Source organism: Oryctolagus cuniculus, chromosome 1 (assembly GCF_051225735.1).
Source record: "Oryctolagus cuniculus isolate XC-2025 breed Fujian yellow rabbit chromosome 1, ASM5122573v1, whole genome shotgun sequence".
Classification (NCBI taxonomy): Eukaryota; Metazoa; Chordata; class Mammalia; order Lagomorpha; family Leporidae; genus Oryctolagus; species Oryctolagus cuniculus.
In genome coordinates this window covers 60419876-60445929 of record NC_142867.1, presented here as the reverse complement: position 1 = coordinate 60445929, position 26054 = coordinate 60419876, and the positions used below count along the sequence as shown (strand labels likewise).

General features: G+C 51.0%; 1 protein-coding gene across 2 annotated transcripts; it reads right to left on the bottom strand.

The window, feature by feature from the left end:
• Positions 1–474: 474 nt before the first annotated feature.
• TRIM3 (tripartite motif containing 3) lies at positions 475–24412 on the bottom strand. Of its 2 annotated transcripts, none has more exons than XM_008265282.4 (12): positions 24266–24412; positions 15870–16035; positions 9088–9314; positions 8707–8858; positions 8351–8531; positions 7352–8081; positions 7152–7255; positions 2998–3165; positions 2631–2799; positions 2289–2359; positions 1156–1296; positions 475–1060 (listed from the first exon to the last, which is right to left on the bottom strand). In XM_008265282.4, exons 3-12 carry the CDS (start codon positions 9163–9165, stop codon positions 908–910), a joined length of 1947 nt encoding a protein of 648 aa, XP_008263504.1. In that variant the 5' UTR covers positions 9166–9314; positions 15870–16035; positions 24266–24412; the 3' UTR covers positions 475–907. The 2 variants fall into 2 exon arrangements, with proteins under 2 accessions (XP_008263504.1, XP_008263492.1); XM_008265270.4 differs by having other exon boundaries at positions 9083–9314; positions 24266–24411.
• Positions 24413–26054: the final 1642 nt, after the last annotated feature.

Below are 26054 nucleotides of genomic sequence, written 5' to 3'. Positions count from 1 at the left end.
CCTGCCAGATCACTGAATTCCAGTTTCCATTATCTCTGGAATTGGCAGCCAAACTCTGGCAGGCTAGGGCCCAGGAGTGGATGCAAAGACCCTTATTTTTCTGTGGGGAAAAGGCAGCAACCTTAGAACAGAGGGCAAGAGATCAATCAGGGCTCCGGGCCTTCAGGGCTGAGCTCTGAAACTGGCCATGGAGTCTCTTGCCCTGCAGCTGCTGGCTTTTTCTGAACTGGGTCATCCCTCCTCTTCCATCCCAGTCCCAGGGCAGATAAGACCTGCCCATTTCTGCAGGGCCTGGATGATGGAGATCTGGCAGGTGGCTCAGCATTCTGAGGCATCTTCTCCTGCAGTTTCAAGACATTGGGACCAGTTTGGAAAGCTTGCTCCCCTGCCTGCCTGCTCGCTGATCTTTTAGTCAAGTGCTAGCCCCACCACCCTATTCCCTCAAAGCCGCACCCTACAAGAACCCAGCAGAAACACCTTGGCGAAGACATTTATTTAATATGTGGGGTGGGGTATTGCTGTCTCTGTCAGTGTGTATGGGGTGGTAGGGAGACAACCAGAAGGACTTCTGCCCTGGAGTAAGAGGCTGTTCTGGCCTCAGGCTGGGGGCAGGGAGCAGACTGAGGGTGGCAGGGGAGGTGTGAAAGGGGGTAGGTGAAGCTCTGCACACATCCTTGGGACCACAGTCCAGGCCCACCCATTCACCAAAGCAAGAACCGAATAAATAAAGTGCAACCGTGGGGTTTGGGGAAGGGGGGAGGGGAAGAGGAGAGGGAGGGCATTGGGCATACCCATGCCCACAGCCCACATTCAGTGCTGCCAGGTCTGGCCCACCTCCCAGCCAGACCCTCTTGTCCAATCACCCCTATGTCCATCCCTTCATGAGCCAGGCAGGGCCCCTGTGCAGCTACTGGAGGTAGCGATAGGCCTTAAAGCAGTGGTTGCCAGCATCAGCTACCACCACGTGGCCATCTGAGGTCAGTGCCAGGCCCTGTGGACCATACAGTGGCTCTGCAGATGTGTTGATATAGGACAGGAAGGAGCCAGAGCTGTCAAATACCTGGGAAAGGAGGAAGAATGGAAGGAGAGGTGAAATCAGGCAGATGAGAGACTGGCAGGAAACCTCCCCTCATGCCATCCCTGGGCCTCACTCACCTGGATACGGCTGTTGCCCCAGTCAGCCACGATGATGTTCCCGTTGGAGTCCACAGCTACCCCCGTAGGGGCGTTGAATTGCCCATTGCCCTCACCGTGGGAGCCAAACTTGAAGAGGAACTCTCCATCGGCACTGTACACCTGGCGGGGGAGGGGGCTGAGGACTGGGGATTTGGCCTCCGGCAGGGGGCAGGTCTTTGGGGGAGGATGGGATGAAGCCCCTGGCCTGAGGCCCCCCAGATCTTTTTCCTAGGCTTCACGTTCATGTATCCCACTGCCTATTGCACATCTCCAGCTGCTGTCCTTCAGGCAAATCAAATCGCACAGCTCACCCTCCCTGGGAAGACGGCTGTTCTGAATTCTCTGTCTCAAGGACTGGGTCCACCCCGATGGTTATGAGTCGTTCTTGACTCCACCTCTCCTCTTCTTGACAGCCAATGAATTCACGCAACCCTTGATTCTACCTCAAATCTGTAGCCATTGTCATTCCTTTATCACGGCCTGGGTTCTCATCGCTTCTCATCTGAATCACCACGGAAGACTGATCTTCCTGCCTCTCATCTTGCCCCAGGCACAGTGATCTTTCTAATCCACACACAGGACTGCGTCACTCCCCTGCCTACATAACCCCTCAATGCCTCCTACAGCCACTGGGAAAAGAGCAAGGCCCTTACAGGGCAACCAGGCCTCATCTTCTCCCCAAACCTACTCGTACACTGTAAGGGTTCCCACCTCCCATTCTTGGATCCCCCTGGGTCCTTTGCCCTCAAACACTCTCCTTCTCCTCTACCTTCTGGTTAATTCCCAATTAATGCCTCAGGACTTCCTCGGACAGTCTCCCTGAATCAGATGCCCCCGCTATGTCCTCCCTCAGTTCCCTGTGCCTCCCTACCACAGAATCAATCACATCATACTATCCTAATGTCTTGGTTACCCTATTCTCTTCCCCACCACACTACAAGCAAGAAGTCAGGGAATGTGTTTGCTTTGTTCAGAACTGTAGCCTGGGACAAAGTGGCCTTGCCATGAATGCTCCCTGACTGAATGCATGGAAAGGAGGTGAGGGAGACGGGAGTCTTTTGGAAGAGGAAAGGATGCTGGGACGGTGTCACGGAGGGAGGGAGGACACTGACCTTCACTGAATGGTTATGGAAATCCGTTACTACAATCTCATTCTTGTTGTTCACAGCTACAAAATGGGGTCCTGAAAATATAAAGTGGTCTTTAGGGCAGGAAGCTCAGATGTTTAGTGGGATGGGGCAGAGTACCTGGAAAAATAAAGCTAGGGTGTAGGGTGTTAGGAGAGGGGTGGAGTCTCCGGGCCCAAGATAAATCATCTCTGGAATGATGAGCTAGGGAATAGGGAAAGGGGATCTCTAGATCCAGGATATAGGAGGAGAGATCTTTAGAGCTGGGGTTTCCGTGAGGTATATGTGGGACACAGTTATCGAAAAACCTTGGACCGTCCCCTGTACCTGCAAAGTGGCGGTCAGTGGCTCCACGGCCGCCGAAACGGCCAACCAGCTTGCCATTGGGCTGGAAGGTGAAGACGCAGCAAGATTTGTTGTCCACCACGATGATATGTCCATTCCGGTCCACGGCTACTCCCTTGGGGCCCATGAGGCGGCCAGCTCCAATCTTGGTCTGCAAGGAAGAGGATACCACTTAGGGGCCTTTTCCTGACTGGTGGGGAGGGTAACTCTTCCCAGCATCAAAACAGAACTTTGAGTTAGGAATGGGCCAGAAAGAACAAGCAGAAAGGCTTGGACAAGTCCAGGCCCTAACCACCAGGAGGCAATTGATCATCAGAGGTACAGAGTACAGTGCCGGTGGGCCTCTCACCTTGAACTTTCCCTCAGGGGAGAAGATGCTGACCCAACGGTTGTCATAATCTGCCACAATGATGTCTCCATTGGTGTCCACTGCCACACCTGTGGGGCGCTGCAGCTGCCCAGGAGAGCGTCCTCGCACCCCAAAACGGAACTTGAACTGGCCCTCGTTGGAGAAAACCTAGAGCAGAGGAGCAAGGGAGGGAGCGGGGAGGAGGGGAGACACTGTGGGCACAGAGGGAAGGGAGTAGGATCCTGAGGGAGGAGACCCCCCATCATTTTTTTCAGTCATTCCACAAGCACCACACCAGGGATGGGGGTCAGAGAGGAATCAAACACGGTAACAGGCCTTAAGGGACACTCAGCAGAGGCATGGACAGGAGAAGGGGATATCTGCGCTTACGAGGATGACAGACAATAGACCAAAGTCTGCCAGGAAAGTAAGAGAAAAGGCACAGGAGTCAGGCCTCCTCTCCTCTCCTCTCCTGGCCTTATCCCAGCAATAAAAAGAAGCTCTGGAAACTGGGCGGCAGTCACCAGATTGGATCTGGTTTTAAGAAAGCAGACTCTGGCCAGAGGAAGAAGTCAGGACTGAAAGCGAGCTGTGGTGGGAGTCCAGGCGGGACAATGGGATGGCTTGGATCACGGAAATCGGCTGGAGGGAAGTAAAAGGACTCAGGAACGTGGGAGGTAGACTCAACAGGACTTAGGGGCAGACTGCAAAGGGGTAGGTGAGACAGGAGAATGCGTTCAAGGACCAGTCCCTTCAGGCTATGGGGCTGACAAGGGAACCTTCCTCTTGGACAGAATGACCTTCCAACTTCTCTTCTTCTCTTACCTCCTCTTACTCAGCCAGCCAACATGATCAGGTCTCCCCATCCTAGAAGCACCTCCTCCAGTGTTCTGTCACTCTTAAGCTAAGCTTTCATGTTTTTCCTTATAACCAAAACATTGCTCACTCTTTAAGTCTCACACACTTTGCTTTGTTATAGGCTCTGGGGACACAAAATGAATCAGAACTAGGAGCAGCCCAAGAGAACTCAAATTGTGGGCCTTAGATTGCTCTTTGATCCAGACCTGCTCCTTTCTTTGGTGGATTGGGATCCCTGGCCATCTCCTAGGCCTGCAGGGCTGTTTAAAGGATTCCTACCAACAGACCAACAGACATCACTTCCTCCTAATGCAGGACCTTCCAGCAAGCTCTCACCTGCCCAATCAGCATAGCCACTGTTAGCATGAGAAAGGAGGGACCCAGGTCTACAGAGCAGAAGTGAGGGGGACTTACTGAGGTTACCCTAAGGTGACACATCTGCCTCCTCCAGTCTGAGCAGCTCAGTTTCAGGCTCAACATAAGGTTTTGGGAGGGCTTATTCTTTTTATCCTCTCCTATCCCAACCCTTACACCTTGACCAAATCCTACTCACCTCTCAAGTCTCAGAATTTCCAGGTCACTTCTTCAGAGAAGGCTTTAATGACCAACTCCCAACCTCAAATCAACATGCACAAAGTTATGTCCCCATGATACACTCTTTAAAGCTCTATCCCTAACAACTCACTTTGTAGCTAAGTAACTTACACTTCCATGTCCCTTCTAGGGATGGAGGCACTGCATGGTGCACAGCTTGCATGTGTTATGTCTGCTGCTGCATCTGCAGCACTGGTGTAGCATGTGACACAAAGCAGACACAACAAGGGGACAAATTCCCCAGCTCAAGCTGATATCTCAGACCAGAACTGGACACCTCCCCTTGGACACTGCACAATCATCTCAAACTCAACATGTGTCAAAACAAATCCATCAGCTTATCTCCAGCCCTTCCCTTGAATGGCAACACCACTCGCCCAGTCCACCAAGCTCTGCCATTCTTCCTCCCACCCTGACATCTGAGGGCTCATCATAATCTGCTGTATCTTCCTCCTGAATATCTCTAGAGTCTGCTGGTGTTCTCACGTGGTCCGTAACACCCCTCTCCTATACCACAGTGGCAGTAGGTGTATCCCCTGACTTCAGGAATCTCAGAATCCAGTGGCAGAGACCGAAACAACAAAAAAAAAGAAAGAAAGAAACCAATGATTCCAGTGATGTATGAGAAGCGCTACAGCAAAAGGCTGAGGGAGCTCAGAGACAAATGACAAACAGGATTAAAATTCTGCCTAAAGGGAATGAGGAAACTTTCGGGTTGTTTTTTTTGTTTTGTTTTGTTTTTTTTTTTTTTTTTTTTAAGACTAGAATAACCACATGAGGATGTAATATATACAAATCAACATCTTAATTCAAAAATCACAAAATGTTTTTTGTCCTAAGTCAGCGAATGGTATTTTTGCTCATGAGGGGATTTGTCCCATACCAACCCTGCGGATCCCAGAGTAAGAAATGCAGAAACTCAGCTCTGGAATCCACAAGTCAGGCTCCTGACACTGGGGTGTGGGTGGCAGTTGAAGCCAGAAGGAAGACGGTTATCAGAGCAGCAGATGTTTGAAAGGGAGAGGGGACTAGGCCAGGCCTCCCTCTTAATTCCCCACCCTGAAACAATGGACAAGCACAGCCCTCACCAGGGAAAATAAAGCAGCAACTGTCTCTGGGTGCATGTGAGTACCCACTCGTGTTTGTGTACAACAAGGAAGGTGTCTGAAATCTCAACTTCTGTGCCAGTATCTCTGGCCTAAGCAGGAGGAAAGGAGTGAGGAGGGTAGAGGATATGCTTGAGTAGGGCCTCAGCACCACCCCTGCAAACTCCAACGGATCCTCCTCACCATAAAGGCTGGGTCTAAATGCCTCCCTGTACTGCACTGGACCTCTCCATTCCTCTGCTCTTGAGAACAGGATAGGGATAAAGGCAGGCTGATAGGTCGGGGAGTCTGGCTATGGAAGAGTTCCTGGCACCTTTAGCCAGGTGGAAAACGGGGGCCAAGAAGGAGCTGACACTGAGGTGAAAGACCTTAGTGGAGCTGCAGCCATGACAGAGGTGCTCAGGCAGGATCACAAAATCCAAATGCAGAGGTGTAAAAAGCTTCAGGGAAGGTCTGCTAACCAATAAAACGCTCCAAGACTGAAGTACGTGTTGGCTAGATGCAATCCCTACAGAGCAAAATTAAATTCCACCTCATCATGTCCAAATCCATTTACAGCCTGACCTCAGCTCCCCTGCTCTCCTGGCTCCTAACAGTAACCTCGCTCTAGTCCAATGGGACCCTTGCAGACCCTTCCAGCTCCCTGGAATCTCCAGCAGCACTTCCCCACTCCCTTGCTTTTCTTTATAGCTTCCACAGGACAATGATAACGATATTTTTAAAATAAGAGCTAACATTAGAAAGTTCACCCGGTGTCAGGTATATTATGTCATCTAATATTCCTAACCACCCTCATGAGGTATGCTTTTCCTAATTTTACAAATGAGGTAACTGAAGCTCGGAGAGGTCAAACGACTCGTTAGTCCACGGCTGAGCCAGGATTCAAGCCCAAGTGTCTTGTTTCAAAGCCTGGGCTTCAACTGTGATGCTGTCCACCATGTTGGTGACCACTGTGCTGGGCTGAGCTTACTACAAGGAACACAGAAACAAAAAGCTGCCAAGGTTCCTGGTTCCGAGATGGAGCTCACAGTACTGCACAGCCTAAGTCCACTCAGTCTGGCAGATGCCCTAACCAGGTATGTGAGGTACTGGGGGAGGCAGGGGCAGGACCATCTGTGAGACTGTGAACCCCTCTTTGGCCAAGTTACCCTCATCTGACTGTCTACTCAACCAGAGGACTGCAGAGACTCCAAGAAGACAACATGCATTCTAGAGCCATGTAGGTATGCGCTATGTTGGAAGACAGCAGGTTAGGGCAGGCTTGTATCCTGACCGGGAGGAACAGCAGGGAAGAAGTAGGCCAGCCAGCTGGAGGCTTAGGTAGAGGCAAAGGGAATGAGACAGATCTTTGGAGTCCAGTAGCTGAGCCCTCCTGGGCCAAAGCCCGGCAGATACACGCTGCAAAACCTTGCTTCCTGACTGAAGGTAATCGTTACTCCTGTGGCCTGTGGAGGCAGGGTGGCAAGTGGGCACATTGAGGGGTGGTGCTTTGATCCTTTGTGCTTTAGGGAATGGTACCCTGTACAGAGCTTCATCTTTGGAGATACCCGTACACTCTTGCATTTGGTGTTGCAGCAGAGTGGTAAAGGCGCTTACCTGGATACATTGGTTGTTGCTGTCTGCTACCACTATTCGGCCACTGCTAGCTGCAGACACCCCTTGCAAATTGGTGAATTCGCCTTTCTCCCTTCCACGACTGCCTGCAAGGAAGGCAGGGAGAGAAAACAAAAGGCTTCACCCTGAGGCCACTCTGAACTTCCCCGCCCCCACTGAGCTCCGCCCTGGGCCCTCTGTACCAACGCGGAAGACGAGCTCATCCTCAATCGGGTTGTCCTTCCGTTTGCCTGTGCTGTACATGGAACTGGGCCGACGCACTGCCTTCTGGCGCACGTGGCTGCCAGGCCCACCAGGGGACTTGACGCGGCGCTTCACATCATCTGGTGAAGGTGGCAGGTCCCCGGGGCGCAGGGCACGCACGCGGAAAGGGCTGCCGCGCACCGGCTGTCCGTAGAGAAGAACTGAGAGGAGCAGCTCGCCTTCGGTGCGCGCTGTGTACACCAGCTCGTATGTACCATTCTTGTGGTCCACCACCGGCACAGGAAGGCGCGTGCCATCAGGGCCCGTGATCTCGGCACGCAGCTCGGCACTGCCGGTGCGTACCAGCCGCCCATCTTTGTCTTTGGTAGTGACCGTGAGTGAGGCAGGCTGGCCCACTAGCGCCTGGCGCAGACCCTCGCCCGTGGCCACTGTCTCGTGTGCGGTGGCACTCGTCGTGAGCAGCGCGCCCAGATTGAGCACCGATCGCCGCAGCCCGTCAACCTCAAGGACCAGTTCCAGCTGTGCATTCTCATGTGGCCGCTCTGGGAAGGCCTGTGCCGCCAGCGCAGCCAGCCGCTCTCGCATGTGCTTGCGCACCAGCAACACCTCTGGGGCCGAGCCCAGGCGCAGTGCCTGCTCCGCGAAGCTGCAGCTACTGCCGATGTGTTCCTGCCCCTGGCGCAGGGTATCTAACTGGGACTGTAACACCTGAGTAGGGCGAAGGGGAAGGGCGAGTGAGCAGGTTGGCACAGAAGCAGTCTCTGTGTTTACTGATGAACTTGTAGTACTGTGGCATGGAAGAAACACAGGACGGTGCAAGAGGACAAGGGACACTAATGCCCACAGCATCTTTGGGCCACATCAGAAAGCAAAAGGTGTGGGCTGGGGAAAGGGGAGTGTGGTTTGGAAGGCAGGGAAGCAACGGAGGCAATAAGACCATCTCAGAGAGCATGATGGGGGATGGTGAGCAGACCTACCTTCTGCTTGGCCCCACAAATGGTCTCCAGGTCGCTGACCAAAGCCTGTTTGCGCTGCTGCAGGGCTTGCTCCAAGTCCTCGAAGGCTGCACTAATCTGGGCCAGAGCCTCTGCCTTGCGCTCTTGTAGCTGCTGGCTGATGCCCCCTACTAAGGCGATAGCTGCTGACAGCTGTGGCAACCTAGAGAAGGGGAAACAGCTCATACTAGGGTTGCTGGGGGTGCCCTCACTAAATCACCCCCTCCCCCTGGTTACCCTTCCTCTACCCTCCCTAACCCTTTCTCTCCCTTCCCCGAGCCCCTCCCCTGCCCCTGCTGAGACTGCCTGGCCAGTCCAGGGTCCTGCCCAGTGCCTACCTGCCACGCACAGCCTCGAGTTGGCGCTGCAGGGCTGCCTTGTGCTGCTCCACCACATCCCGCAGCAGGACGGTGCCATGCTCCCGGTGTTCCCCTGCACGGCACTCACCACACATGGCGGTCTCACAGGCCTCACAGTAAAACTCCATCGTCTGCAGGTACAAGGACTCCAGTCAGGCAGTGGCTATACCTCACACTTCTTCACCCTTCCCCTCCCATCTGTCCTCCTTGCCTCTCTCCAAATGCACCTGGTACCCAGACCACTTTCCCCGAGATACACCTTCCTACCCACAGCCACACAGCCCACCCAACACCTCTCCAGCTCCTCCTCCTCCCACCCTAAGTCCTGGCCTCACTGGGCCTCGCTTGGGCCCACCTTGCCTTCATGGTTGGGGCAGGAGAGAGGGCGGCCAGCCACTGCGCTGAGGGGGTGGGGGTCCTCAGGGTCATGGGCCCCATCAGGCGCTTGCTGCATGGCCTCCATGAGGCTGCTGATGAAGAAGTTGTTCTGCAGTGCGGAGACACCCTGCTCTGGGAGGATGGACGTCTGCCGGCACACCGGACAGGACAGCGTCAGACTCTGGGCAGGGATGTAGTTCTGGAGGCATCTGGCCAGGGAGGAGGAGGAGGCAGAGGAAGGAGGAGGTGGAGAAGCATTAGCGTCCCTTGTTTGCACCTCGCATGGGTGCTGACCCCTCTTCACAGGAGTGCCATTATGCTTGGTTTTGGAATCTCTGGCTGACATGCACATTTCATCCGCAGCAGGTGTACAAGGCCTCAACTCTCACGACATATTCATGACCTCTCTCAGAACAGACAGAGCTGCATTCCTCACAGCGGGCAGACACACGGGCTCACATTTCACAGGTGTTTACAAACCCTTCTCATCAGGAATGTGCAACCAGCCCCACTTGCCCCTTCCCACACACACTTAACTCATTAAACATTTACTGACCAGGCAGTCAAATTTGTGCCAAGCTCTGGGGATAAAAAGAAAAACACAGTGCCTGCTCTGAAAATACTCTGATCTACAGGAAAAAAAAAAAAGTCATAGAAATAGAGTCCAGAGAAGTCACTGGCGTACTAAAGAGATGGATCCTGGTGCTGGGCTGCCCCAGGTTCAACTCCCAGCCAATCACCCATTATAGGTTCCTTACAAGTCATCCTGAACAAGTTACTCAACTTTCCTGAGCCAAGGACTCTTTCTCTGTAAGAAGGAGAGAGTGCAGACTTCCCAGGGTATTAGAGGATTAAATGTAAAGTACTTACTTACATGTAAAGAGGATTAAGTGTCAAATGCCTGACTCACAGAAGCACTATATATGGTAGGCGACCAGTGCTACTTATCTTCAATATAAAGAATCCAGTTAGATGCAGTGATAAGGAAATGCATCAGCTCAGATAGATGAAGAGGGTGGTCAGGAAGGGTTTCAGAGGAGGTGATGGTGATATAAACTAATTTTTCATGGATAATTTCATTGCTAACCTGACCAAAGAAAGGTGTAAGGAGAGAAGGAAGACACAGAAGGCAGGAAGAAACAGCACAGTGTGGGCAGGGAACTATAAGCAATTTAATATGGCTGGAGACAAAGTCCAAGGCGAGCTATGGGGAGAGAATTTAAGGAGCTTAGGAGTTGTTCTAACAGCAATAGGGAGCCAAGGAGGGTAGTAGGGCAAGGTTCATAGCTTATCAGGTTCCTCTTTACCATCTCTGTGTGGAGGATGAACTTGAAGGGACTAAGATGGCAGACATTATCACCATCACCTAGTTACAATTTATTAGGCACCTGTATGCCAAAAGCTATGCTTTGCACTGCATGTACTTTGACTAAATTTAGGCCGTCTTCCACTCTTGCCTAGACTATATTGATTAATCAAATACTTTGCTTTGCATTTGAATCCAGGCTCTAGGTCTCACTAGCTTTGTTGCCTTGGACCACTTGCCTTTTGTGAACCTGGATTTCGTCAGTAGTAATGTGGACTATGGGTGGGGACAAAAATGAGAACTATTTAATAAGCACAGCAGTGGGAGGTGTTATCTGATTAGATGCAGAAAGTGAGAGAGAAGTCTTGGTTGTGTTGCAGCTTCTCAGTTAGATAACTGGATGACAGTGGTGATACTAAGATGGGAAGCACAGTGCTGTAGCTTATTGGGAAGTTCAGCCTTGACCTGGCTGGATTTACTATAATGGTGGTATGCCAGCAGAGGTAGAGGAAACCAGTAGACAGTTGGGAAAAGGGCAGGTAAGAGGTAGAGGTGGGGTGCCATCCAAACACAGATGGCCTCAACAGCCACGAGAGAGGATGAGAGCAGCCAGCAAGTAGACAGTGATGAGAGCGGGGGACCAAGCATGCAGTACATAATGAAGAGAGCAGAGAGAATGGGCAGAGAGGTAGGAAGAGTGACAGTATCCGTGCAGCCAAGTGAGCGGTGCCATTTCCAGACGGAGGGAAAAGCAGTCGTTGGTGTGGAAAGCAGCCAAGGAGTCAGGCAGGGTAAAGATTTGAGAATGCCCAACGAACGTGGCATTGTGAGGGTACTTTTGTCTGTTAGGAAAACTGGGTGGGGGGAGTGCTGGGGGATGAGAACTTGACTGCTGGACAGTGTTCCAAGTTTGAGCAAAAGTGGGATGGTGCTAGAGTGGGCCAAGGGGACAAAGAGTTTTCATCTTTTGTGATGGGAGTTTGGAGCATGTTTATAAATAGAGAAGGAGCCAGCAGGGAGGGAGGTGGAAAAGGCTGGAAGGCAGGACAAGGTTTGGGGATGGGGGAGGGCTCCAGTTGGCTGGAAGAGGAGGAGTGGATGGAGCCCATCCTCTGAAGGAAGGAGCATGGAGCCAGAGGACAAAGTGCTTCACCTGCCTGAGGACTGCAGAGAAGGGGGATGGCTGGGTTTAATCACTGAAGGGAGGGGGAGAGGACGCTTCCTGGCAACAGCCATCAGGGCTGCGGGCAGCTGTGTTTGGGGACCGCAAGTCTGCGGAGGGAAGACCTGCACTGTGCACTCCCGCCTATCCTCAGTCTCTTAATGTTCCCTCTACCTTTTGATCTTAATTAATTAAAATTTAACACACACTATGTGCCAGGCCCCATCCTAAGTGCTTTGCAAATATTAAGTTCTTTAATTGTGACCTAGTTTCCCCTGCAGTCCTCTGAAGGGGAGAGAGGTTTTTATCTCATACTCCACATTCCTCAGGGCCAGAAGGTGGGGCTGTGTCCTCCCTTTTCCGAACTGGAACATTTCTGAACGCTTCTCCTTTAGCTCCTTTGAAGCTCCTGCTCTGTCTATACTCTCCCTCCCTGTCATGGTCTCCAGTGACCTAACAGTTGCTCCCCCATTTGTAAAGTCTTTCTCCTGGCTCTGCTTTCTTCTATACCTCCCCACCTCCACATGGAAAACATTCTGCCTGCATTCTCAAGATGGCCCACCCACCATCGTGAATTTGCAATTCCTTGCCCTCCTCACCTCCAATGCTCTTTCCTCCACTTTCCCACAACTGTGGTAAGATATGACCACTGCCCGTATACCTCGTCAGCCATAACTTCATCAACCTGGAAACCTGCGTTCCCACTCAAGTCCCATGCAGCTCTTCCCAGCTCACTGAATCTAGTATTTCTTCTGCAAACCTTCTTTCTGTTTGTTGCAACTGCCTGCCTTACAACAGCTTCCTAAGTGGTCTCCTGTTTCCACTGTTGCTCCTCTATAATCCACTCCACACAACAGCTAGAGTGGATTTTAAAAACAAATGCACGCTCTGCTTAAAGAAATAAAATCCTGAGGCCAGCACTGTGGTGCAGCAGGTTAAGCTGCCACCTGCAACACCAGCATCCCATATGCAGTCCTGGCTTCTCCACTTCACATTTAGCTCCCTGCTGAAGTATCTGGGAAAGTAGTGAAAGATGGTCCAAGTACCTGGGCCTCTGCCATCCATGTGGGAGACTTAGATGGAGTTCCAGGCTCCTGGCTTCAACCTGGCCCAGCCCTGGCCATTGCAGCTATTTGGAGAGTAAGCCAGAGGACAGAAGATCCTCTCTCTCTCTCCTCTCTTTGTAACTCTACCTTTCAAATAAACAAATAAATATTTAAAAATGAATAAAATAAAATCCTCCAATGGTTTTCCTGTGCACTTAGAATAAACACAATCACTTTTCTAAAACCTTCAAACTCCCCAATGAACTGTCCTGACTTTCTCTGAGTTCACCTCATCCCACTTTTCTCTTCAATCTGTGGCTTCTTTTCTGGTCTCTCAGTATGCCCTGTTTACTTCTTCTTGCAGATCTTTCTGCAGAATTTTCATTGCTTGAAAAAATCTATTCATGTCTGTCTCCCTCTCATCTTCAGGACTCAGATCAAATGTCACCTTCTCTGGGAAGTCCTCCTTGATGACTGTGTGCAACAGCCTTAGGCCCAGTCATCTGCACTTACCTGTTTATTTCCTGACAAACACTTAGCATGAGCTACTGTTTCCCTGCTTACTGTTGGTCACTGCCCATGCAAGTCTAAGCTCTTGGAGAGCAGGGACCAAAGGATAAATGAATGAGTGCTAGTTAACTGTGAAGGCTCTGCATTCAAACCTGGATTCGGATCTCAGTTATTTACTTGCTATGTAGCCTTGGAAATATTTCTTAGTTACTTAATGACTCTGAACCTTAGTTTCCTCCCATTTAAAACAGGGACAATAAAGTACTGGTTGTGAGGCTTAAGTAAATCAATATATGTAAATCCCTTAGAAAGTCCCTGAGAGGGCCGGCGCCGTGGCTCAATAGGCTAATCCTCCACCTTGCGACGCCGGCACACGGGGTTCTAGTCCCGGTCGGGGCGCCGGATTCTGTCCCGGTTGCCCCTCTTCCAGGCCAGCTCTCTGCTATGGCCAGGGAGTGCAGTGGAGGATGGCCCAGGTGCTTGGGCCCTGCACTCCATGGGAGACCAGGAAAAGCACCTGGATCCTGGCTCCTGCCATCGGATCAGCGCGGTGCGCCGGCTGCAGCAGCGGCCATTGGAGGGTGAACCAACGGCAAAGGAAGACCTTTCTCTCTCTGTCTCTCTCTCTTACTGTCCACTCTGCCTGTCAAAAAAAAAAAAAAAAAAAAAGAAAGTCCCTGAGAAATAGTAAACAACCAATCAATACATGGTAGCTATTGTCACTATAATTTCTCACTACTTTTCATTTGGAGTACTCAGTGATCTGGGCGTAGAAGTACAGAGATGTCTGATCATGCCCTGATCCAGTGCTGGGCTTCTAATGTGTGAGCTGAGCAAAGGACAAAGGTGTGAGGAAATTGTATGGGGGACTGGTGCCATGGCTCAATAGGCTAATCCTCCGCCTGTGGTGCTGGCACACCGGGTTCTAGTCCCAGTTGGGGCGCCGGATTCTGTCCCGGTTGCCCCTCTTCAGGCCAGCTCTCTGCTGTGGCCCAGGAGTGCAGTGGAGGATGGCCCAAGTGCTTGGGCCCTGTACCCACATGGGAGACAGGAGAAGCACCTGGCTCCTGGCTTCAGATCAGCATGGTGCATGATCACCACACCGGCAGCAGCGGCCATTGGAGGGTGAACCAACGGCAAAAGGAAGACCTTTCTCTCTGTCTCTCTCTCACTGTCCATTCTGCCTGTCAAAAAAAAAAAAAAAAAAAGAAAGAAAGAAAGAAAATAAATTGTATGGGGGCCAATCAGATGGTCAGTCATGGCATCCAGGATGGGCAGGAAAGAAAAGGAGGCCAGGATGGAGTTGGTAACTGGGAAAAGAGGGTGCAGTCGAGGGGGATAGATGTCTGTACTGAGTCAAAGGTGGTATAGTGGGAGTGGGGTTATGGGTGCCAGGAGTGGGATGCTGGAGTTTGTAAGTACACAAGTGGTATTATCTCCCAGGGCACGACTGGGAGAGAGCTACTGAGGTGAAGTGGGAGACACCTTTGGAGAAACAGTCAAGAACCAACAGGGCTAGGTGGGTAGTTTGAAGTCCCCAGTTGAATGAATAGACTGAATGGGGAGAAAGGCTGAGACTGTTTCCAGTTGAAAGGGAGAGGGCAGTAAAGTTGGAATTTCGAAGAGCTGACCTGGAAGGGAAGCAGTGTCACTGAGGCAGACCCGAGTTTCAGTGGAGGCAGAACTACTACCTGATTTCTTTGCCTTGGAGAATTGAAGGCAATGGTGAGAGGATCCAGGGACCAGGCCACTCAAGACAATGCAATGAGGAATGAGCACCCAAAGAGCATCTTGTAACAATACACATGAGATGACATGCAGAGGCTTCACTGCTCCCAGGGTAAAAGTGAGGTTCCTTACCAGGTCTACGAAGCCTCCATCTACTTTCCTACCTTCATCCAATGCCATTTCGAACCACACTTGCTCTGTTCCAGCCACCCCTCACCCAGGCTTTTTCTGGAACCTCTTACCTAGCATAACCTCTCAAGCCAAATGGTTGTTGCCCACATTCTCCTTCTGCCAAGAATGCAACTCCCTTTACCCAGTTAATTCCAACTCATTCTCTGGATAGCATCTTAGAGAAGCCTTCCTCGATTCTCTAAACTATAGCACATCTATGCTAAACTCTCACGGCTTAGCACTTTATTTGCAGCCCTTACTAAGGGTGCCATGTTGTAGTAATCTATAATCTGGCTGCAGAATTGTCTGATTTCCCTCTTTCTTCTTCACCACACTGTAAGATCTTTAAGAGTAGGGATCATATCTGGATTTGTTCATTGCTGCATATCCACTGCCTTAGCAGGCGCAGGCACAAAGTAGCTACTCACTGAATAAACATGTGAATTAATGAATGACAGATAGAAGCCTGAAGGCTGGGAGGGGTTGCCTTTCACTCAGGCCTGAGGATGACAATGGGGATGGGCAGGGACGGACATACCTGGCTTCAAATATCCGCCCACTAGTCACAAACTCTGCTGGTGAAAGAGCTGGTTAAAAGTCCCAGCACCCTCTGATTCTTTGCCTTGGGTTTAGGAAGCAGCAGAGTAGGCCCTTTTCTGGCCAGGGACCATGTCCGGTGTTAAGTTTCTAGTTTTCTCACCCAAAAACCTTATTTCCTGGAGGTCAGGGTTCACCTGCTGCCCCCGCTCCCATGCATGCACATTTCCCTCACCTATTTCAGGTTTACATACGCCACTTCCCTCTGATGTGTTTATCCCTCCCCAGTACACAAGCCCCTCACCTCTCACAGAAGGTATGCAGGCAAGGAAGAACCTTGGGACATCGGTACCGATCCAGGCAGATGCTGCACACTAGGAACTGCTTGTCCATTGGCTGGACCTCCGGGCCAGGGCTGTCTTCCCTCTTTGCCATGGTGTTCACGGATGGCTCTTGCCACTCACACCAGCCTGTGTACAGAGAAATGGTCAGCACCAGGAAGGCCCTCACTCCCTGCCTCCACCCAACCATTCACATGCCCCACAGAGAACTGCCCCTCACTTTCTTCCCTGCTAAAGGCTGGCCAGAGCAATGGCTGGAAGGAGCAAGCTGCAGTGGGTGGACTGAGTGACCCCTGAGCAGGGTGCTCTGTTTAGAAGCACAGAGTCGGGGTTAGACCCGGCTGCAAACTTGGCTCCACCTCTCACCAGCTAGGAGCCCTTGGACAATCCATATAGTCTCTCTGAGACTCAGTTTCCTAATTTGTAATTATGGGAGTAACAATCCCTACATCAAATGGTTGCTTGGAAAATCTTAAATAGTACAGGTCAAGTGCATGGTCCAGAGATGAGTGTGTTCATGGGCACACCCAGGCTTCCTCTCCTCGGCGCCCCCCAAGAGGCCTTCTAGGTGGAGTGTCTCTCCTCTACCTGCAGCTCTTCTGCTTAGGCTCTGACCCACCTCTAAACAAATCTGTCTGGGGTTGCACTCTTTTTCACATCTAATCAGTATTGAGGTAAGAACTGTCTCCCAAATATCTTATCCCCTTCTCTCCAACCACAAAGCTGTTGCTGCCTCCAATTCAGGCCACCATCAATCTCCTGGAACACAGCAATCACCTAACTGGTGTCCTTTTCTCCTCACTTGGAATTTCCCATCCATCTCTTGAATCCCTTGCAGCCAGAACGAATTTTCTAAAACACAAACTTGATCTTGTCACTACTCCCTGCTTAAATTCCTTCAAAGGTTCTCCACTGTCCAGCGAATGAAGTCTAAACTCCTTAAATCATCCAAAGAGGCTTAGCTGTTTCTGGCCCATACCTTCCTCTACACTCTCTACAGCTTCGTGTGTCACGATTCAATGCCAGACATGCTGCTTCAGTTCTTGGAAAACTCTTGGTTCTCTTTGGTTTCTGCAGAGTCACACATTCTGTCCACTCTGAGACCCTCTTGCCTGGCTGTTGCCCACCAATGCCTATTTATCTTTCAGGTTCCCCCATGTAAATGTCATTTCCTTTAGAAAACCACCTGTGATTCCACAAAGTCTAGGTGAGGTGCTTTTGCCTTTGTGTTCCTCAGCAAACTGTACAAAGATTTCCTTTCCCTTAGCTCTTATATACTATATGTAACTTTCTTGTTACTTCTCCACATAGGGCAGGTGTTATATTTTAGCACTTAAACACAGCCTGACCTAAGACTGAGTTATACTCATTTAATTAATTCAGTAATTCAACAAATATTTATTCACTAAGTACCTATTTTGCATAGGCACTGGAAATGGAGTAATAAACAAGGCAGACATGGTCACTGTTCTTGTGATGGGGAGGGGTAGCACATAGGTAAAAAGTAAACACATAATCACAGACTGGTGCCAGGGGAGTGGCATCAAGAAAAGGGGGTCCTATGAGAAGGAACACTGCTGGCTGTGTGCTCCAAGAAGGGCTCTGCAAGCAGGCGGTCATTAAGCAGAGCTCTGGGGATGGGAGGAAAATGGTAAGGGTGAGAGCGAGGAACAGGGAGAGAGAATGAAGGGAAATCCTTCATGCTGCAGGAACAGCGACGGCATGGTGAAGGTTCTCAGAATGGCTCCTGGGGACCTGCAGGGACCATGTGGTTGAGGCGCAGTGAGTAAGAGTGAGCTGGGGTGGGTGTTCGGAGTAGAGGTTAAGACACCACTGCTGAGACACCCACATCGCCTGTCAGAATGCACTCAGTTCGAATTCTGCCTCAGCTTCTGATTCCAGCTTCCTGCTAACGTAGACCCTGACAGGCAGCAGGTAATGGCTCCAGTGGATGGGTCCCTGCCACGCATGTGGGAGACCCAAATTGAGTTCTTATCTCCCAGCTTTGGCCTGGCCAAACCCTAGTTATTTCAGGCATTTGTGGAGTAAATCAATGGATGGAAGATTTCTCTCTTTCTTTCTCAATGTTTCTCTGCCTCTTAAAGTAAATAAATATCATTTAAAAAAAAAAAAAGAGGTGAGTTTAGGAAACAGGGAAGAGATCACGAAGGTGCAGGCATTTGAAGCAGTGCTTAAGCTGCCTGGGATACCTACATCCCCTATCAGGGTGTTGGGTCTGAGTTTCCTGCTCCACTTCTGATTCCAGCCTCCCACTGTGTACATCCTGTGAGGAGCAGGTGATGGCTCAAGTGCCTGCGCCCCTGCGACCACCTGGGAGATCAGACTGAGTTCCAGGCTCCTGGCTTCAGCCTGGCCAGCCCTGGCTGTTGTAGGCATTTGGGAAGTAAATCAGTGGTTGGAAGATTTCTCTATGCCTGTCTACCTGTCTCTCTGCCTTTCAAATCAAATGAAAATAAATTTGAAAATTTGAAAAAATGATTTTCATTTTATTCTCAGAGAGGGAGTAAGCAGAGCTCTGAGGGGAGATTATGCAGTTTACAAATAAATTAGACCGCTGCTCTGTAATTGTGAGAACTGGAAAGGAAGAGAAGCAATAGTGGGATCATGGAGGCCAGGTAGGTGGTCACCACAGTTCTTGAGGGAAGGCAACATGGCATATTAGCAGAGCTGTAGGCAAAAATGTGGACTGATTCCAGAAGTATTCATGAGGCTGAGCCAAAAGGACATCATGATGGATTAGATGTGAGAGGGGGAAAAGAATGTCGATAATGGCTCCCAGGTTTCTTGCTTGAGCAAATGGTGGGCCATGAACAGAGACAGCAAAAGCCGAGGAAGAGCTGACTTGGGGGCATTCTTCTCCAGACATGCTAAGTTTGACACATCTCAGTGATGTCCAGGTACAGCTGTCAAGTAAGGAACAGAATACAAGACAGGTTTGCAGGGGTTATTGATTTGGAATCACTCGCATGTTAGTGGTATTTAAAGCAACAAGAATGGATGAGACTGTCTTGGGACACAGAGTTGAGTGATAAGGAAAGAGCCCTGTACAAGGGAGGCAACTGGACAGAAGAACCCAGAGGGCTGGGAGGCAAACCAAGAGAGTGGGAACCAAAGAAATTAAGAAGAGTGTCCACTAGACTTAGTGGTGGTGGAGTGGGCAGGGCAGAAGTCAGAGTGACTGAAGAAGCAATGAGAAAGAAGTTAACACAGCAGATGTAGACAATTCATGATGGAAATGTGGCCATGAAGAGACGCAGAAAAATAGCTAGACTACTATACAACACGCAGTGACCTGCTATGCCCACTTAGATGCACCATGAGCCTCTTGAAGACAATGAATGCATACTAGGGGCCAGTCCAGGGTCATCTCCAGGTTTGGGGAAATGCTGCTGTGGCCACTGGGGTCCTGAGGTGCTCTCCCCACATGTGTTCTGAATCCAGAGACTTAACACCAGGACAACGCAGCAGGGTGGAAGACAGATTGAGGGTTGGTGGGAGGACCCTGAGGAGGACGAGGCAGTCTGAAGCTCCCATCTGGTGAAGGGCAGGGCTGGGAGGAAGAGTGGGAGTGGTCTGCTGGGCCCTGCTGGGCAGCTGAATGTCAAGCTCCACCTCTCTCTAAGCCCCAGGGGCTCTCCCAGCCTGTCACGTAGGGGAGGGAATTGGGCTCCGTCCAAGGACGGACAGCTCCTCCCTCCCTTCCCCTTCCTGCTTCAGTTCCCCCCCAGACGGACTGGGCCGCTTACAGCCTGAATCTAAGATTCCCTTCCTCTCCCAGATTCCTAGTCCCATCTCTCCCATCCTACTGTGCTCTAGAAATCTTTTAGGCGAGGTCCTTTAGGCAGTGTTCAAGTGGACTGTTGATCACAGCTTCCACGGAGGGTCCTGGACTCAGCTAGATTTTGTACTCACTCCTTCCACCGACTGCCTTCTGCCATCTCTGCACCATATTTCCCAGTCATCTTTTATGGCTCAGTTCTAAAGGCACCTCATTCAGCATTTACTCAACAGCTCTGTTAGGCCTGGGAATACGAAGATAAACAATCACAGCTCAGCCTTCATGGATTCCACAGTATAAGAAAGAGATGACTGCAATCCAAGGTGGTGAGGGTGGTGATAGGAAATCACAGATTGCTGCAAGAGCACAAAGGTTATCTGACTTAGATCTGGGACAGGGATGGGCCCAGAAGTTGGAGGTTAAGGGCTTTCATCTAAAGAAAGTGACATTCCAGCTAAGAACTACAGGATAAAAAACAGCTTGGTGCCTTCTTCATCGGGAGGCTGGATCCTACAGTGTGACAGAGGAGGACTAAGAAACAAGACACAGAGGTAGGCAGGAGCTCTACCACATAATGTTTTGTTGGCCTTATGAAAGAGTTGATCCTTTACCCTTTCTTGGTAAAGAACTGAAGTTTTATCCAAAGAACAGAGGAAAACATTGGCGGTGAGTGGGGAGGGGGATGAAGTATAAAGTGACAGAAGCATAATTTTGAGGTCAAGAGTGGAATATTAACAGATGGGCCAGCACTGTGGTGCAGCAGGTTAATGCCCTGGCCTACAGCACTGGCATCCTATATGGGCACTGGTTCGAGTCCCAGCTGTTCCACTTCCCATCCAGCTCTGTGCTGTGGCCTGGGAAAGCAGTAGAAGATGGCCCAAGTCCTTGGGCCCCTGTACTCACATGGGAGACCTGGAAGAAGCTCCTGGCTCCTGGCTTCGGCTCCAGCCGTTGTGGCCATCTGAGGAGTGGGCCAGCAGATGGAAGACCTCTCTGTCTCTACCTCTCTCTATAACTGTCTTTCAAATAAATAAATAAATCTTTAAAAGAAAGAGAGAGAGAGAGAGAGGGAGGAGACTACCTTGTCTAGGAGTAGAAAGGGAGACTGAAAGAAGTAGCTTTCATGGGAGGAACCAACAGAACCTGGGCAGAGTCAGAGGAGAAGAAGGAACTAGAGAAAATCCTTAGTTTCCTAGCTTGGCAACTCTGGAAGAAGAGCAGTTTGGATAAGAGGTGTTAAGTTCAGTGCCTAATATAATGAATCCACGGTTCAAGTGGAGAGGTACAGCTGGAGATATAGGCTGGAGCTCAGCAAAGAAATTTAGCCTGGAGACAAGGATTTGAATGTTGGTGGTATAGAGATGGTTCCTGAAGCCATGGAAGTGGATGGCATCACTCAGAGAAGGGAAAGTAAGATGGGGTGAGGGACTGTAACTGAGTCCCCAGGAATAGGCCTGGGAAGCAAAGTCTAAAAAGAAGATTGAGAAGGTATGGCCAGAGAGGCACAGAACCAGAAAAGAGAAAAGAGGGCTTCCAGAACAAGGGAATGATCTTCATTTGGAAGGAAGATTAACCCTTAGAAGAAGCTGTCCTTAACCTCAGGGAGTGTGGTTTCCAGGAGATGGTGGAGAGGACACCAGATTCAGGGAGTTAAGGAAGAAGATGACTGTGAACAAATGAAGACAGCCAGTACTCACTCCACTAGATCCTTGACATCTGTAAAGGATATGTTTCAAGGTTTTTCAGTTCCTCCAAGTTCTCAAACAGTACCAAGACTTCCTCCTACAATCTCACATGATTGCCAGGATCCATGACTTAAACAGCTGTGGGTCGAGATGCTCAAGGCACTGTCAACAAGTGGCCATGAGGTCAGTTAGGCTCATTTGCTTGCTAAAATGACTCGCTCCTACTCACTCGCTCCCAGGTGTATTTGATCATTTGAGGCCTCAGCAAATGACAAATGACTGCAGGTTACAGCTTTCTCTGGAACAGAAGCAGCTTTGGATGAGATACAGTCCTCAAAGCAAGGAACCTTTTCGATAACATGGACAGGGAAAGGGATGAAATGCACAGTACCATCTTTCCCACCACCGCCAGGCGAGCCCAGGCTGAGCCAATGAATGAACCATTCAAACTTTCCCGGGGGCATACCCTGAGCCAAGCCCTCCAACTGGGAACTGGAGACAAAAAGCTGAACCTTTGGTACTCCCTATCTTTCAGACTTCTAAGACTCATGTAAGAAACAGACCAGGAAATACTTGTACATAATTACAATGTGGTAAGTACCATGATACCAACATGTTCAAACTGCTATGGCAAGAAGTGTCTGACTCTGTAAGTGGCTGGGAGTAAAGAAGGCTCCTAGAGGAAAGGATATGCGAGCTGGGTCTTGAGGGACAAATAGGAGATTGTTAGGTACACAGGGAAAACAGTGAGTGGAGGAACTGAAGCTTGAACAATTAAGAAACGCTGACCAGATGGGCACGCAAGCAAGACTCAAAAGGGCAGAGGCTGTACGGAGGCTTCCGCTGTCTTCTCAACATAGGTCCTGCACTTGCTCTTTGGGTGCTCCCCCAAGTGGTTAGATCCTAGGGTTTTGTTTTGGGGCTGCTTCTCTCGCTTTTCATACTCTGGGCACTCTCATTGTCTCCCAGGGTTTCAGTTACCATCCAATTGCTAGTAAGCCCCGAAGCCATAACTCCTGTGCTTGAGTTGCTCTTGGACACCAGTTCTATATCTCCAGCTGTATCATGGACGCCTCTATCTGGATGATGCACAAGGACTTGTCCAAAACTGAATTAATTTTCTTGCTGTGTTTCTCATTTCAATAAAAGGTACCACTATTCACCCAGCTGCATCCACCAGAATCCTGGTTGTATTAATTCCTCCTCTTCTCTCACCTTCCAGATACACACTATGACTATATTCTTAATTCTGCCTCTATAATGGGTCTAGGTTAAAAAAATCAGATCTTGTCCTGACTGTGTCACTAATTCAGTAACATAATGTGAGACTCTGGGCAAATACCCACCCCATCCCCTCACTTGTAAATTCGGAAGGGTGTGGTCTTTTTGTTCTCAAAATCTGAGATTCCCAAGGGTTCCCTTTCAAGCTAAGGGCCACTGCAGATTCTAATCTGCACCCATGATTAAATTCCACCTTGTATTACCTTGATGACTTGGTTGCTAGTGTCCACTGTAAGGCTAGGTTAGAGGGTGGTCACAGCTGCCCCCACCCCGCCTTCCAAAATAAATATTTTCTTACATTAAGTCACTTGTGACACCCACTCTGGGCACCTTCTACTCTAGTCATAAGGTTTTTGTGTTTTATCTGCACACAGGATGTACAATTCCAACTATGGGCCCTGTCCTCAAGTTCTTCTCTCAGCAAAAATGCCATGGTCCCCAAGTGACTAAGGTGGTACTTGCCACACACAAAGTTCTCAGTACATTTTGGGGACATGAGAGTCAGGTTTAAATCTGCAGTTCCTCCTCATCAGAGAGACAGGCAAAAAAAGGCAATGACAAGACAAGTGAATCAAATTCCAAAGTGGGAGACCTCCACTTAACATAAGGAAGCTTTCCCATAGCATAAAGTAGTAAGTGCTCTGTCACTGGAGGCATGCAAGCCAAGAGAGGCAGGGCACCTGTCAGGCCTGCAGCTCTGATTCCAATTCTGCAGCAAATCAGACTTGCTTAGGGCATGAATGGGCACTGATGAGCTGGGCAGACTGGCAGGGAGAGACCTGTGAAGAAAATCTCTGCACACCCCCCCCCCCCCAACTGATCTTCCTGTTGGGGCCAGTTGTGGGTTTCTGCTGTCCACATCAGAGACCACCACACCAGAAACAAGCCCACGGTCCGCCTGTAGTCAGACTGACCTCTCTGGGCTGCAGCCTGCCCCTCCAGCCTGCAACCATCTGTCCCTGCAGGTTTGCAGCCCAGGATCTGAAGCCAAATCCAGGAGGGAGATAAGGCCCAGGGTAGGGTCTGGGGTGCTCCAGGTGGGGCCCGGGCTGCAGGAAAAATCAAAGGGGTCCTTTCCTAAAGAATCACCTTCCGCATGAGGCTTCCTGGCCAGCGGGCAGTGCTGGCGGAGGAAAGACAGTCCTCCACCCTAGCTGGTGGGCCTCTGGGTGCCTGAGGAGGATGGAGGGGGCGCAAGGGGTGGAGGAGTCTGCACCAGGGAGAAAGGAATCCTTCAGACAAGCTGGGCCATGAGATTCCCGGGTCCTGTTCAGCAACCCCACCCTGCGCCCCCCCAACCCAACCCGCGACCGCAGCGTTTAGCACCCTCCGCCAACACGCACAAGCTCCCAAAACCCGCACTCCTCCACGGAACCATCACCCATCCACCCGCGCCTCCCCCCTGAAACATGGACCTCACGTGAGCAGCCACAGCCCAAAGAATCCCCCCGCTGCTCTCATGGACACGGACACGCCTCACGTGGACAGAGACAGGAACAGCTTTTGAAAAGCATCCGCGCCCCCACCCACAAACGCTGGGACAGACACACGGCCGTTCTGACCCGGACCCTGACGGACGGGAATACAGACGTACCCTTGGGTTCCGCCCGTCGCACTCACGGCGTTGGAGCAGGATGGGAGGGCAAGGCCCGGACTGCGGCCACTCCGAGGGGCCCGCGGCGCTGCCCTCGCTGCCAGCGCCCGTCCGCCCGGCCCTGCCCGCGGCGCCGCCCCACGTCCCGCGCCTCCGCCTGTCCCCGCGCTGGCGCCGCCGCCGGACCAGCCGCACAGGCCGGAGGGAGGGGCCGGGGCGGGGCTGCGGACCAGCCGGGGGAGGGGGCGACTCCAGGACTGAAGACCCACCCACGTCCCGCCCGCCGACGCGAGGCCCCACCCCTCCCGCACCGCCCTCCCCCTCACACCCTCCCTCAAGCCCCTGCGGCTCCTGCGGGCGCTGCCTTGGCGGTGCGGCTGGGGAGCTGGCGAGCCGGATCCCGGATCTCGATCCCGGATCTCCGCCAGCTGCCTACAGCTCCTGAGAAAGGCGGTGCAGTCAGTCTAAGGGACTGCGATGAAGCTCCGTTCAGAACAGGCAGCTGGGGCAGCCGGAATTTCGGGATGCAGGAGCCCACTCAGGCTGCCTCTTGGGGGCGCCCTCTCTGGCTTTCTCAGGGGGCTCCAACGGTGCTAGTCAGGCTTCCTCGGAGCTAGAGAGGAAGGGACTGCCTGTACCTCGCACAGAGCTCCGCGCAGCAGCAGAGCATTACCCAGTTCTGGGAGAACGGGCTTATTGGGCTCTAGGTACCTCAGGTGCACTGCAGGAAATTACAGTTCAGATCACTCTCTCACACCAAAGACTCGGAGCAATTTTCAGTCATTGCATTATGGAAAAGCAGCCCTGGCCTAGCAGTTTAAGACGCTTGAGTCCGCTTGGGAGTACCTGGGTTCAATACCCGCCTCTGGCTCCTGACTGCAGCTTCCTGCTAATGCAGAACCAGGGGGACAGCCTTGATGGCTCAAGTAATTGGGCCCCTACCACCAACCTGAGGGACCTGGGTTGAATTCTCAACTCTCAGATGGTGGTTGAGGGCATTTGCGGAATGACCTATGATAACAGGGATGAATGCTTATTATGCGCCAGACAGAAGGAACCACTTTTACACGTAGTGTCTCATTTAATAACTGGAAAAGGTAGCTGCTTTAATTAGCCATTTTGCAATGAAAGAAAAGAGGGTTCTGGCTCCCCACAGCCGTTAACTCTGATCACTCAGCTAGGAAACAGTGGAACCAGAATTTGCTTTTAGGTCCTGCCTCTGGCCATTTGGAAAGGCAGAGCCTTTCATGTTGAAAACTTCAGTGGCCCACAAAGTGGGGGGCTCATTGAATGAGGACCACCCTTCCTAATAATCAAGTTCCAGCCAGTTGACTGCAGGCTTACCAAAGCTCAGGAAGCTTGCCTGGGCACCGTAGTGTTGGTGACAAAGAAGTCGGTGGGTCCCAGTGCTAAGACAGTCTGCTGAATTTTCCTATCTCTCCAGCTCTCCATATATGGGGAAACTGTTAAAAAATCTGGGAGCTTTTTTGGTCAAAGGGGCAATAGAGGTGATGACATCTGGGCTGTGCTGGATAGCTTTAATTTCTCACATAAGGTTCAGATCTGTGCTCAACAGCTTGGTGCAACAGGAGCCATGGGAATGCAACCTCTCAACAAGCTGAGCTCCTTGTGAAGGTGGGTTCATGCTTGGTGTCTGGCTAGAGCTACTAAACTACCCTGTAAGAGGGAACTGGGGTCTGGATGACACTATTTTCTTACTCAGAAGGACTTTCCTTAACCTAGACTTCATGCTGGCAAAGCTGTTTAAGCTTTCCTGCTCTCCTTTGTC